Here is a 13,181-nt window from a genome sequence, read left to right on the forward strand (position 1 = left end):
AACATTTATACGTAACAATTATATAACATATAATCTGCTTAATCAGACAAATGATTTTTTCGCACTTTGTTTAAATACGGTATTACCATGCGGGATTCTCTTTTTGTTCACCTAGGTAATTGTCCGAGTTGAAGCGTCATTTCGTATTCCGGAAGTGGCGAAATAGATCACGTGGCGCCGCCAACGGTGCATGTCGTATACATTAACCGTGGATCAATTAACCTGTATATAAGTTACATTTTTAGTACATATTACTCCTTTCTACGATTTCTCACGTCCAAGTTTTAATTCGTAAGTAATCTATCATGCCAACTGTTTCTGTGTTTTACTGAATAACTCGAATGATGCGATAATTTTGAAATACACGACCACGTTTCTAGGTTAGGTAACCCTTGGATTTTTTTGTGTTGGTCTTCTGCTAGACAATCAGCGCCACATATTCATCGTTGAGAAAAATATTTCTCGGTATTTTACGAAATTAAAACAATATACAGCGTTAAAAGGTTATATTATCGATTTCTATGATTTCTTTGCGTATTTTTTACGGTGTAAATCGACTCTTGGAAAAGTTGAGTCCGTATTTGGAAACTCTATTGCCTTCGAAGTGATTGCCTGACTTCCGGCCAAGACAAGCCCATGTGGACAGCAGCAGCGGTGCCTCCGATCATTTCGTGCTGAGGCTGTCCCTCGTGTTTCTGTGAAAAAAACTTGTCCGACGAATAATCACGCGTGCACCGCGTAAGTCATCGCAGCATGGCTGATTTAGATGATTTCTTTGCGAAAAAAGATCGCAAAAAAGCGAAGGGGAAGAAATTCACAACTACAGAGGAGATAGCAAAGAAATTGGAAGAAACGGGCAAACGGTTGGGGAAGAAATCAAAAGACAAACCAGTGAACCCGGAGGGGGAAGAAACTCAACAAACCGAGGTGAACATTCGTCCATTCCGCATGTGTATCTTGTCCTTCATTTTTCGTTGAACTTTCGATCCTCGAATTGTGAACAGTCACACGCGAAAGTGCCGAATACGGTGCCATAGGTCGCTGCCATATTTGTTCTTGCAAACGTCATTCTTACTATTACTGAAACTAATCTGCTTACTTGGATCCTCCCAATCTAACATGATTCGCGTTGCCTCGTTGTCCGACGAGCAGATTGTTTGTTACATAATTGAATTGTTACGCGGCTACGGATATTTCCCTTTGTAAACTTGCTGAAACAAACCAGCTGTTCTGGGATTATTATCGTGCGCGATTGATGCTACTTTGAACGAAAATGTGGTATTTTGGAGTAAAAAGCTTTTATACAATGGATTGTCGATATGTCTTTTTTTTTTTTTGTAATGTGAACCTGGATAAAACGCTTCTATAGGATTCTTTCATAATATATTATAAATTATGTGGAGAAATTTTTGTATTATTTTGCATGTTTAAAATATATTACTTTAGGATGAAGATGAGTGGAGAGAGTTTGAAGAAGAGAAAAAAGACTATACTGGCTTGAAGATTGGAAACCTGACAATGAACGAATCCATAGATGCAGAATCTGATGATGAAAAAGGTACAGGAGACATTAGCTCGGATGGAGAGTCAGGTGAAGGTGGTACCAAACATTCAGGACCCTGGAAAAAGCCAGAGCTCCCTCCACAACCAGAACCAGCACCAGAAACAGCACCACCACCTCCACCACCTGTTACTTCAGGAAGTAGTTATAAGCCTCCACATTTAAGGAATATCCAAACAGTAGCTGCTAGTCCTAGACAACGAGCAAAAAATATTGCGCCAGACATACATAGTGAAGAATATTTCCCAACATTGAACTCCAAGCAGCAGCAAAGCAACGAACCCAGCGGACCATGGGGCAGACGGTATGTATCACGAGTACTTTTGATTATTTTAAAATAAAAAAAGGAAGAATTTGCAGGGAGAAAGACGGTACGTGTATATAACAAATAAATAATTTTATTTTAGGAAACGAGACGAAGGTACGTTTGAAGAAGTGCGTAATCGAGGGGGAAGTAGATCATATAGCGTACAGGATGCGCAAGCACAAGCGCCGAAGCTCTCTCTGGGTAACAAATATGGTGCCCTATCGCAAGATCAAAGCTGAAATCATCTCTGATTTGATCGAACGACAAACACAATCATTATTACGTCATCGCCTCTCTCCGTTTCGTGGCCCAGTTACGCTATTAAATATGTTTTCTAGGATATAGAACACACAACGGAACGCATACGAGTAGGATGCATGATCGATTCACGTACCGTGCTCTAGCTTTCGAAAAGCCAGACGTTGATTCAAAAAACAAAACCAGGAAAAGAAAAAAAATCCTATTTCGTTCGATAGGAGATCCCGCCTGCTATCGTGAAACCGGATGTACCATTTCTTTCGCGAAAACGTGATTCGTGCTTACGATGAATTTCGTAAAGAAAAGCGAACGTTTATTTTTTCATACGAAGAGAACATGCTCAAAACACACATATATACACATTTAGCATCAGTTTTATATTTAATTTTTTAATTTACATACTAGAAAGATGAAAGATCTTTATCAAGAGATGATGGGGGCAGTGGAGAAAAGTCGCGAGTTTGCATAACAAACCGGAAATCGAGATAGAACTCTCGTAGCGCAAAAAGGTGTTGAACTTCGCGATTAATCACGTAAGACACTCATGTGGTCGCTGTATTTTTACACGGTGCTGCTGTTTTCATTTAGCGTGCTTGCATTCGCGTTAGTCAGTCGATCACCTTCGAAATGTCTCGGAAATTATAGATTAAAAACACTTGGATACTCGAACGTGACATCGTTTTAATGCAGGAAGGACTATATTATATTATTACGTGTGCATTGCATAAAGAAGGAAAGTCGATTAGTCCTAATCGGGCTCTGTCTTTTCGAGTAATAGTTTCGCTCAACGGTAACGTACGTCAACGAACACAAAAGTTTAGATGAATTAAGATATATGTGGATAAATATGTATACATAATAATTACATGGAAATAATTGAACTCTGGGGCTGGGCTTTGGAACGGTGCAGAAATACTGCTATACATGTCGATACAAAAGAATTGTACGAAGGAAAGAAAACAGAGAGAACATATACACAAAGCATAATGAAATCGGATAAGTTTAATTTGTGGAAACTCAAAACATATGCAGAAGTCATATAGAAAGAAGAGACACGCACGCGTGAACGAACATACAATATAAAATAACAGGAGACGTATGTACGCTTTTGTTGATACTTGTTTAATTAGTTTTGTTGATTTAGGGACTTCTTTTGCGAAAAAGAAATGAAAACAGGGGAGAGGTTGTACGGAAAGAGAAAGAGAAGAAGTTGTAGAGTTTCTCCTATGTGATATCAGGAATTCGGGGTGCTAGCGCTGTTATTTTTTGATGGTGAACAAAAAATGAGAAACAAATAGAAGAGAAAAATCTAACTCGAAGAAGCAAAATGGAGTAAGTGAGCCATACACACAGAATTGCAGAAAAGAAAGAAATGGAGCCTTGTATAGTGAACTATAAGAAGAAAAAAAAAGGATGTGATTATTTATAATAAATTTCCTAGGACAACTTATAAGTATTGCCTTAAGCATTTTAATTTCGCGAACCATCAATGATGTGTCGGTGATCTCGCGACTGGTTCAGAACATGTGAAAAAAACGAAAAAAGAAATAAGTGCATGCTCAAAATGAGTGTGGTTGCGATCGTTAGTTTTCTGTTCGCGCGATCGACCGTCACAGTCGTTCTATCTCGAGGATCGAAAGCACTTTTCACGGGCATTTCCACGTAGAAGTACGCAAATTCCATATGCGAGAGTCTAAAGTTGTTTGTTCAGTTGAGTCGATCAGTTTGTTCGTTTAATAAATCGAACCATGTAAGTAATTATTCCTTCATATTGGTATAAGAAAACATTTGTAAACGCGAAATTAGATGCAGTGACTCGTGAAAGTACTTAGACACTTAGTATAGAAAACTTTTATACATATATAGTATGTGTTACATAAATCATTTCAAAATTTTATAGACATAAGACACGATTGTCATGATTATATCAGTAAGATTTAAAACTGATATGAAGTTGTATATAGAAGTTACAAGACATATACTGCAGATATATATTTCATATATCATGAATAATAAATTTGGACATACGTATAATACGTATTAAAAATTCCCACTAATATAATAAATAATTGTCTGTTTAAATATTCTTGTGATTTCTACGAAATATATACTTGTACTAAATGTGTATTAGCTTTTATGTTCCACATTTGTTCCAAATATTTCCATATAATTAGATATGACAAAATACATATTATATATACAAATTGCAATTTAATGATGATAATTGAATCTTATTACAGTGCTAATGAAATTTTAAAGTATTTCATATAATACACATAATGTACGTATAAAAGGTTTCTATGAGTATTCAAATATTATCATGAGCTACTGTATATATATTAGTATCAAATAATTGTAAAAAATTGTCTATTATTTGGCTTTTTCAATATCAACGAACTGATCGACCAACTTCGTATTGTGTTAAAGATTACCAACCCTGATTTATCAATCGATTCAGACAAAACAGTCAAGAATAAAGGTCTTGGCTAATTTTGGAAAAAAGTGTGAGGGTTGGTGGTCTATTAATGCAGTAAAAATAGTAAAATCGAATGTCGAGAGAGAGAAAAAAGATGAAGTCGCCCGACGACGACGTCGTTGTCAGGGCAACGTGGACTTCGCCTGCCTTTTGTTACAGAATAGTTGAAATAATTTTATCGCGACTGTTAACAGAGAGAAATCGATAGAATGACAGAGGAAGTGAAAGAGTGCGCGAAAGAAAGAGAGTGGCGAATAATGAACTTGATATAATAAATAATGAAGGAAACCAGAGAGTTGACATATACGAAACTTTGTTTCCGATGATATTTCTTGTTCTCGTTTCATTTCTCATTATATACACATCTTTAACGAAACTCGCAATACTCGTGCCCGATTTTGTGGAATGAATAATAAAAAAGAAAAAAAAAAGGAGAGAAAAGGAAAACTGTTTTTTGCAAATAGTAATTATATATTACAAGATATATTTTCGAGATTGTACATAGGTATTTATGGAGACACTTTTCATTGTTATATGTACTGTCAAAATGTTTTTTCAACGGTCGGTTCACTTTATGCGAGAGAACATAGCGCTTGTTAACTCGTTGCGATGGAAATTAACGAGAGATAATATTTAAACCTCTAGAGTCTTAAATGTCGAAGAAAAAAAAAGATTGAGTAGGAAACTTGCTTGTTGATGGTAAAAAGACATATTAGACTGCAGAGGATTAAATTTCAATGGTTTTCATTCGACGAAAAATCTTTTATTAACTATCACGATTAACAAACATGAAGTTGAAGCGTTCATGCGATGATGGGGTTAACAACATATTATGCAAAACAGCTTGATCAGAGTAGGTCTTCCGGCCTTACTGTACTCTCCTCGCTGGAAACAAATATATTTTGGGGATGAACTATCACTGAACTTCGCTTCTGTGATTGTACGAGGGATCGCGAGCATACTTTTCGCAATATTTGAGTCCGTGACTTCCCTCGTTGCTGTACGAGCTGTACATGGGATTCTCCAACAAGGACGCCCTGAACCTTGGTAAAAAATATATCCAGACCTTTGTCAAGGTACTGATCTGAGAACAAGTTTGATAATAAATTGAGCAGATTAATTTAATAACAATTGCGTATATTAATTGGTGCAGCATACTTTAGCCTTTTGTGTTTTTAAATTATAGTAAAAGAGATACATATATTTCCTTTGTTTTCCTTTAGACTTTTTATTTAAAAGGAAGTAATAGGATGTTAATTTTGAACAGGAACAATAGTTGAGAAGAAACAATATCTACCTCTTCAAAATTATCGCTCGATTTGGCCTTGCCTTCTGGAGCAATCAACAAATCTTCCTCTGATCGTTCGTAAAACGTTGGATGTTCTTCTAATTCGTCTAACTTTTTTAACATTTTCGTGTCGACATCGTATACTTCACCAAATACATGCTGTTTATAAGGAAATAGAAAAAGGTAGGTGAATTAATTTTACATGTAATTTTTCATTTGAAGTAACTTACAAGCTTAATTCAAACATCAAACATTGACAATTAATGTTAATTTTTTAATAACAGATATTAAAATTCAAAGCACAGCCTCAAGTTAGTAACAACACTAATGCTAGGACAACAAAATACAAACTCAGTTTAATGAATGAATTTAGTAACTCACAAATAAGAGATATTTCATTCGATCTAATATAAATTTGATAAATAATAATGTTCTTTGAGAAAAAACTGCGCCTATGACAACGGGCGGTAGACGTTGCCGCTTATAAACAATTCGGTGAAACTAGTTGGACAATAACATTATCTAAGTTGATAATATCGAACTCATGCAATACTCACGTGACCAAAGCCAGGTTTCTTCAACAAAAATGGTATATTATAATGAGTGGCAATTATTAGTGGATACGGAACAACGGTTCTTCCAAGTCCCAAGAACTTTGCGTATCCATTTGCAACATCTTGGATCAAATTGTGGTTGGGTTCTCCTCGCTTTAGTGTCCCGTATACGAAGATACGGTGTAGAGGACTCTTGAACAAGTGTTCATACATTTTGAACTTTCAATCGTATTGTAATTATATGAATATACTGTGCGGAAAATAATTTTTCATTTTAACTTCAAAATGCAAGCTTAAAAACAGTTTTTTTTTTAATTCCAATAATTTACTTCGCTGTCGATAATGATGTACAAACAGTTTCAACGCTTTTCAAAGAGATGGCGCTAGTAGATAAAGTCCACTAACAATTTAACTTCACTGTCGATAACAATGGGCTACGCGGTTTCCAATAGATGGAGCCACTAGTATGTGCTAAAATTGTTGGTTATGGCAAACGAGACTCGAATCGTTTCGTTTCTTTCTCGAAGAGAACAAGTTGTTTTCGCTACCCGACAGTGTTCACCACAAAGCATTAGTTTTCACGAAACAGTTCTGTATATTCAAATAAAATCAAAACCAACAATTATGAGAAATATATCAAAAACTAATTACGGTGTCACACTCGACAATGTTACGCATGTTTCGACACACACCAGAGGTCATTCGTGCTCACTTGTTTCCGGATACTGATATTGTCATCGACTTCACTGCACTTCCTGCATTCGTTTGTGTAAAAAAATAAATAAAAGGTATGGCTGGAACATTACGCACTGTTTTCTAAATTAAATATGATTGTTGCTTCAACAAAACCGTTTAGTCTTTTTCCTTCCATTCGTTGTATATTACATTCATTTACTTAGCAATATATGTTTATGTAATAAATTGTGGACAGTATTAAACTTGTATCGTTGTCAATATAAAGAACAATAGAAATGGCCAAATAATGTAAACTGATTATGATAGAGGAATTTCAAAAAATGTTAAATTTTCTAGGTTTTACCTCGTCCGATAGTAATTGCATGTCCACAATGTTAGTCGGCAGTTCATGGAACGAGTAGATGTCCATAACCGCGATGTTCGTTAGCATTGCTGCGGCAGCGATATGAAATAACATTGTTGCAAACTGCAACACGGCAAAACTAGTGATTCCACCAAGAGTATAGTGCGTACAACCCTGATCTCGCTGTCGCATAAGAGGTTAAAAGTTGAAGCGATAAGAGCTTTCGTGCGACACGGATCACGCCATTTCATTTTTCCTTACGATTAATTCCACTTCATTTTTTCTTCTACAATCTTTGTACCCTTTTCCGATAAGTTTCGATTGACAAAATATTTTTACTCATTGTCGTCGTAATTATTATATCTGAAGAAAAACAGCACCATATCGTTTGATTAATTTGCTAAATATGAGTCTCTGGAACTTCCGTTCTTGCTTGTTATTATTAACGAATAAAAAAGAATAAGCGACACTTTAGAAATATAGTAATTTTATTCGTGTTAGAACAATTAATCACTTTCAAAGACTATTGAAAATGGTGTTACAATTTTTAGTTATATCAACGACACCTCGTTATTATAAATTATTGATACATAAATTTGATGAATTAATTTATTACTATTGAATATTTTATAATTAAATTATTTTAGACATTTATTACCAACTTATGGAACAATAATTGCGTAGTAGCAAAAACGAAAACAATTCTCGCTATAATAGTCAGTGGATAAAGTAATTTCCTGCTTAGCCTTCGTTTGTTTAATTTCATTTTCACGAAGATCCTCGGCGCATCTATCGGTGCATTGTAATTACGTGGACGACAGACTGATATTTTGTCGAAGGATCTGGCTTTCCTGTGACACGAATTGTCGAAAAGCATCATTCGTTAGACGTTTTCCGCTTTGTCTTTGTCGTAAAAGTTGATCGAACGTATTCCAATTTTCGCCGCCTTTCTCTTTAATATCCTCACCCTTGAGATATAGATTTATTACGGTAAGAGGAATTAATTCATTTCAGGCGCAGTAGGTTTCATTACCTCGACGAGGACGTACAAAAGGCCTTTGCTCCTGTCTCCAAGTAACATATAATTCTGATAATAGAGACAATCTATCAATTCTTGTAAGATATTTGTCGTTAAATGATTGTCTAGATAGGAAAGATCTTACTTTAGAATTTGTATTATTCAGTCGTGGATGTTTATGCATTTCTGGAAATTTTAGAGATGCACAAAATGCGCAGAATATTCATATAATATGCAAATATGTACGTATAAGATAAAAATAATTGATAATTTATTTAGGCTCTAGTCAGCCTCGTAGAAACATGAATTTCCATAAAATACGTAATCTATTAATTATCTAATATATTAATAAATCGAAAGTAATAATCACAGCTTAAATCTATGTACTGCAATTTCAAATTTCCTGTCGCCATCATCTCTCCATTCGTCGGAAAGCTTTCTTTCCTATGAGGATGACACGTTTCATGTCCCAGTGTCGTTCTGATTTTCTGTAAAACATGTAAAACAATGGATATTATCCATTAAAAAAAAAAAAAAAAAAGAAAAAAATGATATCCTCGATAGCTGTAAAACCAAACAATTTTTTATAAATCTGTAGTTATTACTTGTATAGATTCTGAATCTGCAAGTGAAATTCTTTCTTCCTTCGTTTTGATCGAAGATTCCTGAAGATCTACAAATATATTTTATTCTATTCAGTTAGAATAAGTAACAAAAGTAGAACATTGATTAAAATTATTAGAAATGTTGTTAAAGATATAGAATGACTTTATTCCTATGTCAGAGACGATCATTTATTTCTGACTGTCTTTAAATATTAATATTAAACATAGAAATAAACAATTCTCAATAAAAATGTAACGATTTCGTCCACTTTCTATTCGTACTCCGTTCTTTCCCCCGAAATTCTCCATTAATCGATTAATTAATTAATTAAGAATATTAATCAACGTTCTGTTATACTTGTAATTTGTGCGAGTTACATTTTTTAGATCGTCTTGTAAGGCTCTGACGTGTTCGAGATTTCGCGTTCTTCCTCAATGATTCGTCGTTTATACTTTTGTCAATTTCCTCGTCCTTCTTCTTCTCCATCTAAGTTTTCGTAATTTTTAGTAATTGAACGAAACTGTGAATTTCATCCGAGAAGAAGGGACGTTCTAGATAAATTTCTGATGATTACCCATTCGTCCATTAACGACAGTTCAGCGAACTTTCTACGACGCAGCTCGACAATTTCTTCGTGCATCAAGGCAATTCTAATTTTATGAATTAAGTACGTCGAGTAAATTTACATATTAATCTGTTATAATACCGATTAAAATAATTTTGTACAACGACAAACATTTCAGTAGTATTAGAATGCTATAATGAATATACTTAGAATTATTGAAATGCAATAATTCTATACTTTGAGTTATTGGAACAATTTATACGCATTTTTATGTACATTTTGAGCTCCTGTAATATTAAAGACGCGCCTTCATCGCATATCCTGTTTCCAAATAAAACAAGACACCTCAAAGACCTGCAAATATAAAGGTACTATACTTTATATACAAAAATACGTAATTAAAGCTATGTAATTAAATAAAATGTGAGAAATATTTATATTGCTTGTTATTTCACGTCCTTCAGCCTCAGATAAGTAAATATAAGGAAAGTTATTAAGAAATCTATTAAATTCTGCAATTTGGAAGATCTGTGAAGGAGCAAGTAGAAAAATCAATGTAAGTAAGATAAATAAGCTAAGTATATACACGCATTCGCGTGTCGTCTCGTTTTGAATTATTTTGATTTATATTTTTTGACGCAAATTCGTATATCTTGAGTTTCAGGAAGAATTGTTGGGCCAACTTCCCGTTTTTCCATCGGGAGAACATAATTCAGACGGAAGGTTCTCCCATATTTTGACAAATTTTTCCACACGGAATTTCTCGAGAATGGACAAAAAGTTTTGGGTCAAAATTGGGCCTCTGTATCAGGAGAACACGCTGGTACCGATATTATCTTTTTTCGGATACGAAATTTCATATTTTCGTGAAGTTTCCACAACGATATACTACACGTGGCTTGCATTCGATCAAACGACACTTGCAAATTCACGTGCAATCGCAAAATACCATCAAAGGCGTCCAAGATGCAATTCTTGTTCCAGTACAAGCCGCAAAACGAAGAAGAAGAATAGAGGAATATAGAAATAAGATTAAGTTACCTGTTCGTTCGAAGCATTTTCCCCAGATCGCCTGCACCATCTTTCGTTATATGATTATTTGCCAGATTTAGAATAATTAATTTGGGATTATTCGGTGGGTCACGATATCGTAATTCGTGCGCAATTTTCCTCATGCCATTATCGCTTATTTTGCACAGCCTCAGTGACAAATATTTCAAGCTAAACACGATTATCTGTCAGAGTGAATTCTGGACACGTCACTTTATAAATTATTAGGTTGCCCGAAAAGTTTCTGTCGTTTTATAAGATGATAATAAAATGAATAACAATTTCTGTTTTATATTATTTTATTGAATTATTCAGTATGATCCATTTCGTTCTATTTCTATTATTATGTTCCTGCATAATTCAATAAACCAATATAAAACAGAAAACATTGTGCGTCTATTATTTCCTTATAAAACGAAAGAAACTTTTCGGACGACCTAATACTTGCCTTCCTCCAGGCGTGCAAAGCAAATGATAATTTTCTTGCGTGTTTGGATTCATGTCTAAATTCAAATCTTGCACGCATCCGATATTTGTCACCATTTCCGCAATTTGCATAACACCGAACGCGTTTATATTGCAATTTGGCAATCTATGAAAATGTTCGATCATTTCTTTGACGAACGTAAACGTGATACGTGAAATGTAAGCGAATAATCGTTTGGTTTACTTCAATACTGTGATAGTATTGTATTTCTGCATCGTAGAATTCAGTGCATCTAATAAGCAGATGGATACTTCACGGCGTGTAACAAAGTAAAAATGAATTCAAGGACGTGCGCTTATTTCAACTTCCTTGTTTTTTTTTTTTAATATTTATTAAAATTACAATCAATCCTCGCGTTGAGAATTTCAACTTCTGAACTGCGGATTTTTATGCGTCTACGAGAGATTCAAAAATGCCAAACTGCACGGAATGTGCATAGTATGTAAAAATATATGAGATATCCAAAGCAGAATATTTGCTATAATATTTAGTGGATGGTTGTTTAAGTTTAGTTCTTTTACAGTTACGTTTGTAAAATTATTAATTTGCATAATTATCCGTAGATTATTTAATTCTATTACGAAGAAAATTTCGTTTTAGAAGATACTTATCTTTGCTTTCAATTTTCACTGGCGTCACGAGTTTTCTATTTGGGTAAGTTACATGAAAAATTGGCGATCCGTCGTCCTCGAGTCTTAAAATATTCAAATTACGATGAAGATTTACAGCTATTTGGATTTTGATTCGAATTTAGAGGCGATTACTTTTCGTATGTTGCCGATAAACTATTGGAGACACGAAAATCCGCAAGATTCTGCTGTTTTCGAGATAATTTATTGTTAAAAGGTGCACTTGATCTTATTAAGAAACTATGATTAAGTTAGGGAAGTTTAAGGAAACGCTTACTATAATTCTAGGCAAGGGATGTACGTTATACTCGTGCGCGTGTTTTAAAAATTCGCTTACAAAATTTTCATGCAAATTCCTTGCTGTGTCGCCTATTAATGTAACCATGTAACGATATATTTGCTAAAGATAAATATAAATATTGAGATATTTACCTGCGATCGACGACGCTTTATCTCGAGCAGAAGCGGTGTATTTGCTCCTCTTATCTACCATGACTTTATTTCGTAGAATTCTTAACACGATTTTTGTTAGCCAGGTTAAAACCAACTGCTGTCAAAGCCACCAGCAAGTGAACGTCGAATTTTTTGGAAGCTTAACAAACGTACGTCTGTAGTACAACAAATAATATATAGTTTCAATAGTTGTGAAGCTAAACGTAGAAATTAATTCAGTGTCTTTCTGTACAGAAATTTGTCATTTATTTATCAATCTTGCTCTTCGACCAAGCACAGTTTTCTTACTATTAATCGAACAACAAAAATTATTTGTTGACGCGTTTCGAAATTGAGTTTACACCGCGTTTTAGAAATATTAAGATCGATATGGTAAAATCCTAAAATATATAGAGCGAAAGGATATTTATATTTCGAAAATTATTCAAAGGCGATGGATTACTTTCTATAGCTAAAACGATATTACGATCAACACAGAGTGGATCATATTTCGTCTATCGAAGCGTTTTGTCTCAATATTTAACCATAAAATATCACGCTATAGTTAAGTGTTTTGTTTATTATTCTCCGAACGACGAAACGACGAAACGTTACACCAGGCGGTAAATCCATAAATGCTGGCGCCTTTAAGCCCCATAAGGCTATAGAATACCCTCTCATAAACCATCCACCCCATGGTGGTTGTAATCGGACGCCGAAAGGATGCCAGGACGACACCCTCGGTGGATGGAAAACGATGAAAAGCCTCGTGGACGAAAGTATCGAGCGATTTCTGGTAGCGCGATGTAATGGAAACTGTGGAAAGCGGCACTGACATCATGCTTAATGGCCTGTATCACGATTTTATGTGATTAGGTTCGTAAACGCCAGGCTTTCGTTAAAAGGCTGAT

At 34.7% G+C, this 13,181-nt stretch overlaps 2 protein-coding genes and 1 long non-coding RNA gene across 7 annotated transcripts; 2 read left to right on the forward strand and 1 right to left on the reverse strand.

Moving 5' to 3' along the window:
• Positions 1-203: 203 nt before the first annotated feature.
• Positions 204-3,586, forward strand: LOC117231582 (protein CDV3 homolog). Its single transcript, XM_033490149.1, has 4 exons — positions 204-291; positions 381-927; positions 1,447-1,865; positions 1,969-3,586. Exons 2-4 carry the CDS (start codon positions 754-756, stop codon positions 2,105-2,107), a joined length of 732 nt encoding a protein of 243 aa, XP_033346040.1. The 5' UTR covers positions 204-291; positions 381-753; the 3' UTR covers positions 2,108-3,586.
• A 1,466-nt stretch (positions 3,587-5,052) lies between these two features.
• LOC117231583 (putative gamma-glutamylcyclotransferase CG2811) lies at positions 5,053-7,637 on the reverse strand. Of its 4 annotated transcripts, XM_033490151.1 has the most exons (5): positions 7,484-7,637; positions 6,448-6,636; positions 5,900-6,049; positions 5,565-5,686; positions 5,053-5,487 (listed from the first exon to the last, which is right to left on the reverse strand). In XM_033490151.1, the coding sequence occupies exons 1-5, from the start codon at positions 7,595-7,597 to the stop codon at positions 5,451-5,453; spliced, it is 612 nt and encodes a 203-aa protein (XP_033346042.1). In that variant the 5' UTR covers positions 7,598-7,637; the 3' UTR covers positions 5,053-5,450. The 4 variants fall into 4 exon arrangements, with proteins under 4 accessions (XP_033346042.1, XP_033346041.1, XP_033346043.1 ...); XM_033490150.1 differs by having other exon boundaries at positions 5,053-5,686; positions 7,484-7,636; XM_033490152.1 differs by lacking the exon at positions 7,484-7,637 and adding an exon at positions 6,774-7,187 and having other exon boundaries at positions 5,053-5,686; positions 6,448-6,694.
• Positions 5,959-8,967, forward strand: LOC117231584. 2 transcript variants are annotated; one of them, XR_004492999.1, is made up of 2 exons: positions 5,959-6,073; positions 8,498-8,967. It is a non-coding gene; the product is annotated as an uncharacterized LOC117231584 (long non-coding RNA). The 2 variants fall into 2 exon arrangements; XR_004492998.1 differs by lacking the exon at positions 5,959-6,073 and adding an exon at positions 7,546-7,645.
• Positions 8,968-13,181: the final 4,214 nt, after the last annotated feature.

The sequence above is a fragment of the Bombus vosnesenskii genome, unplaced genomic scaffold (genome assembly GCF_011952255.1).
Source record: "Bombus vosnesenskii isolate JDL3184/JDL3185 unplaced genomic scaffold, Bvos_JDL3184-5_v1.1 scf7180000013273, whole genome shotgun sequence".
In the NCBI taxonomy this organism is placed as follows: Eukaryota; Metazoa; Arthropoda; class Insecta; order Hymenoptera; family Apidae; genus Bombus; species Bombus vosnesenskii.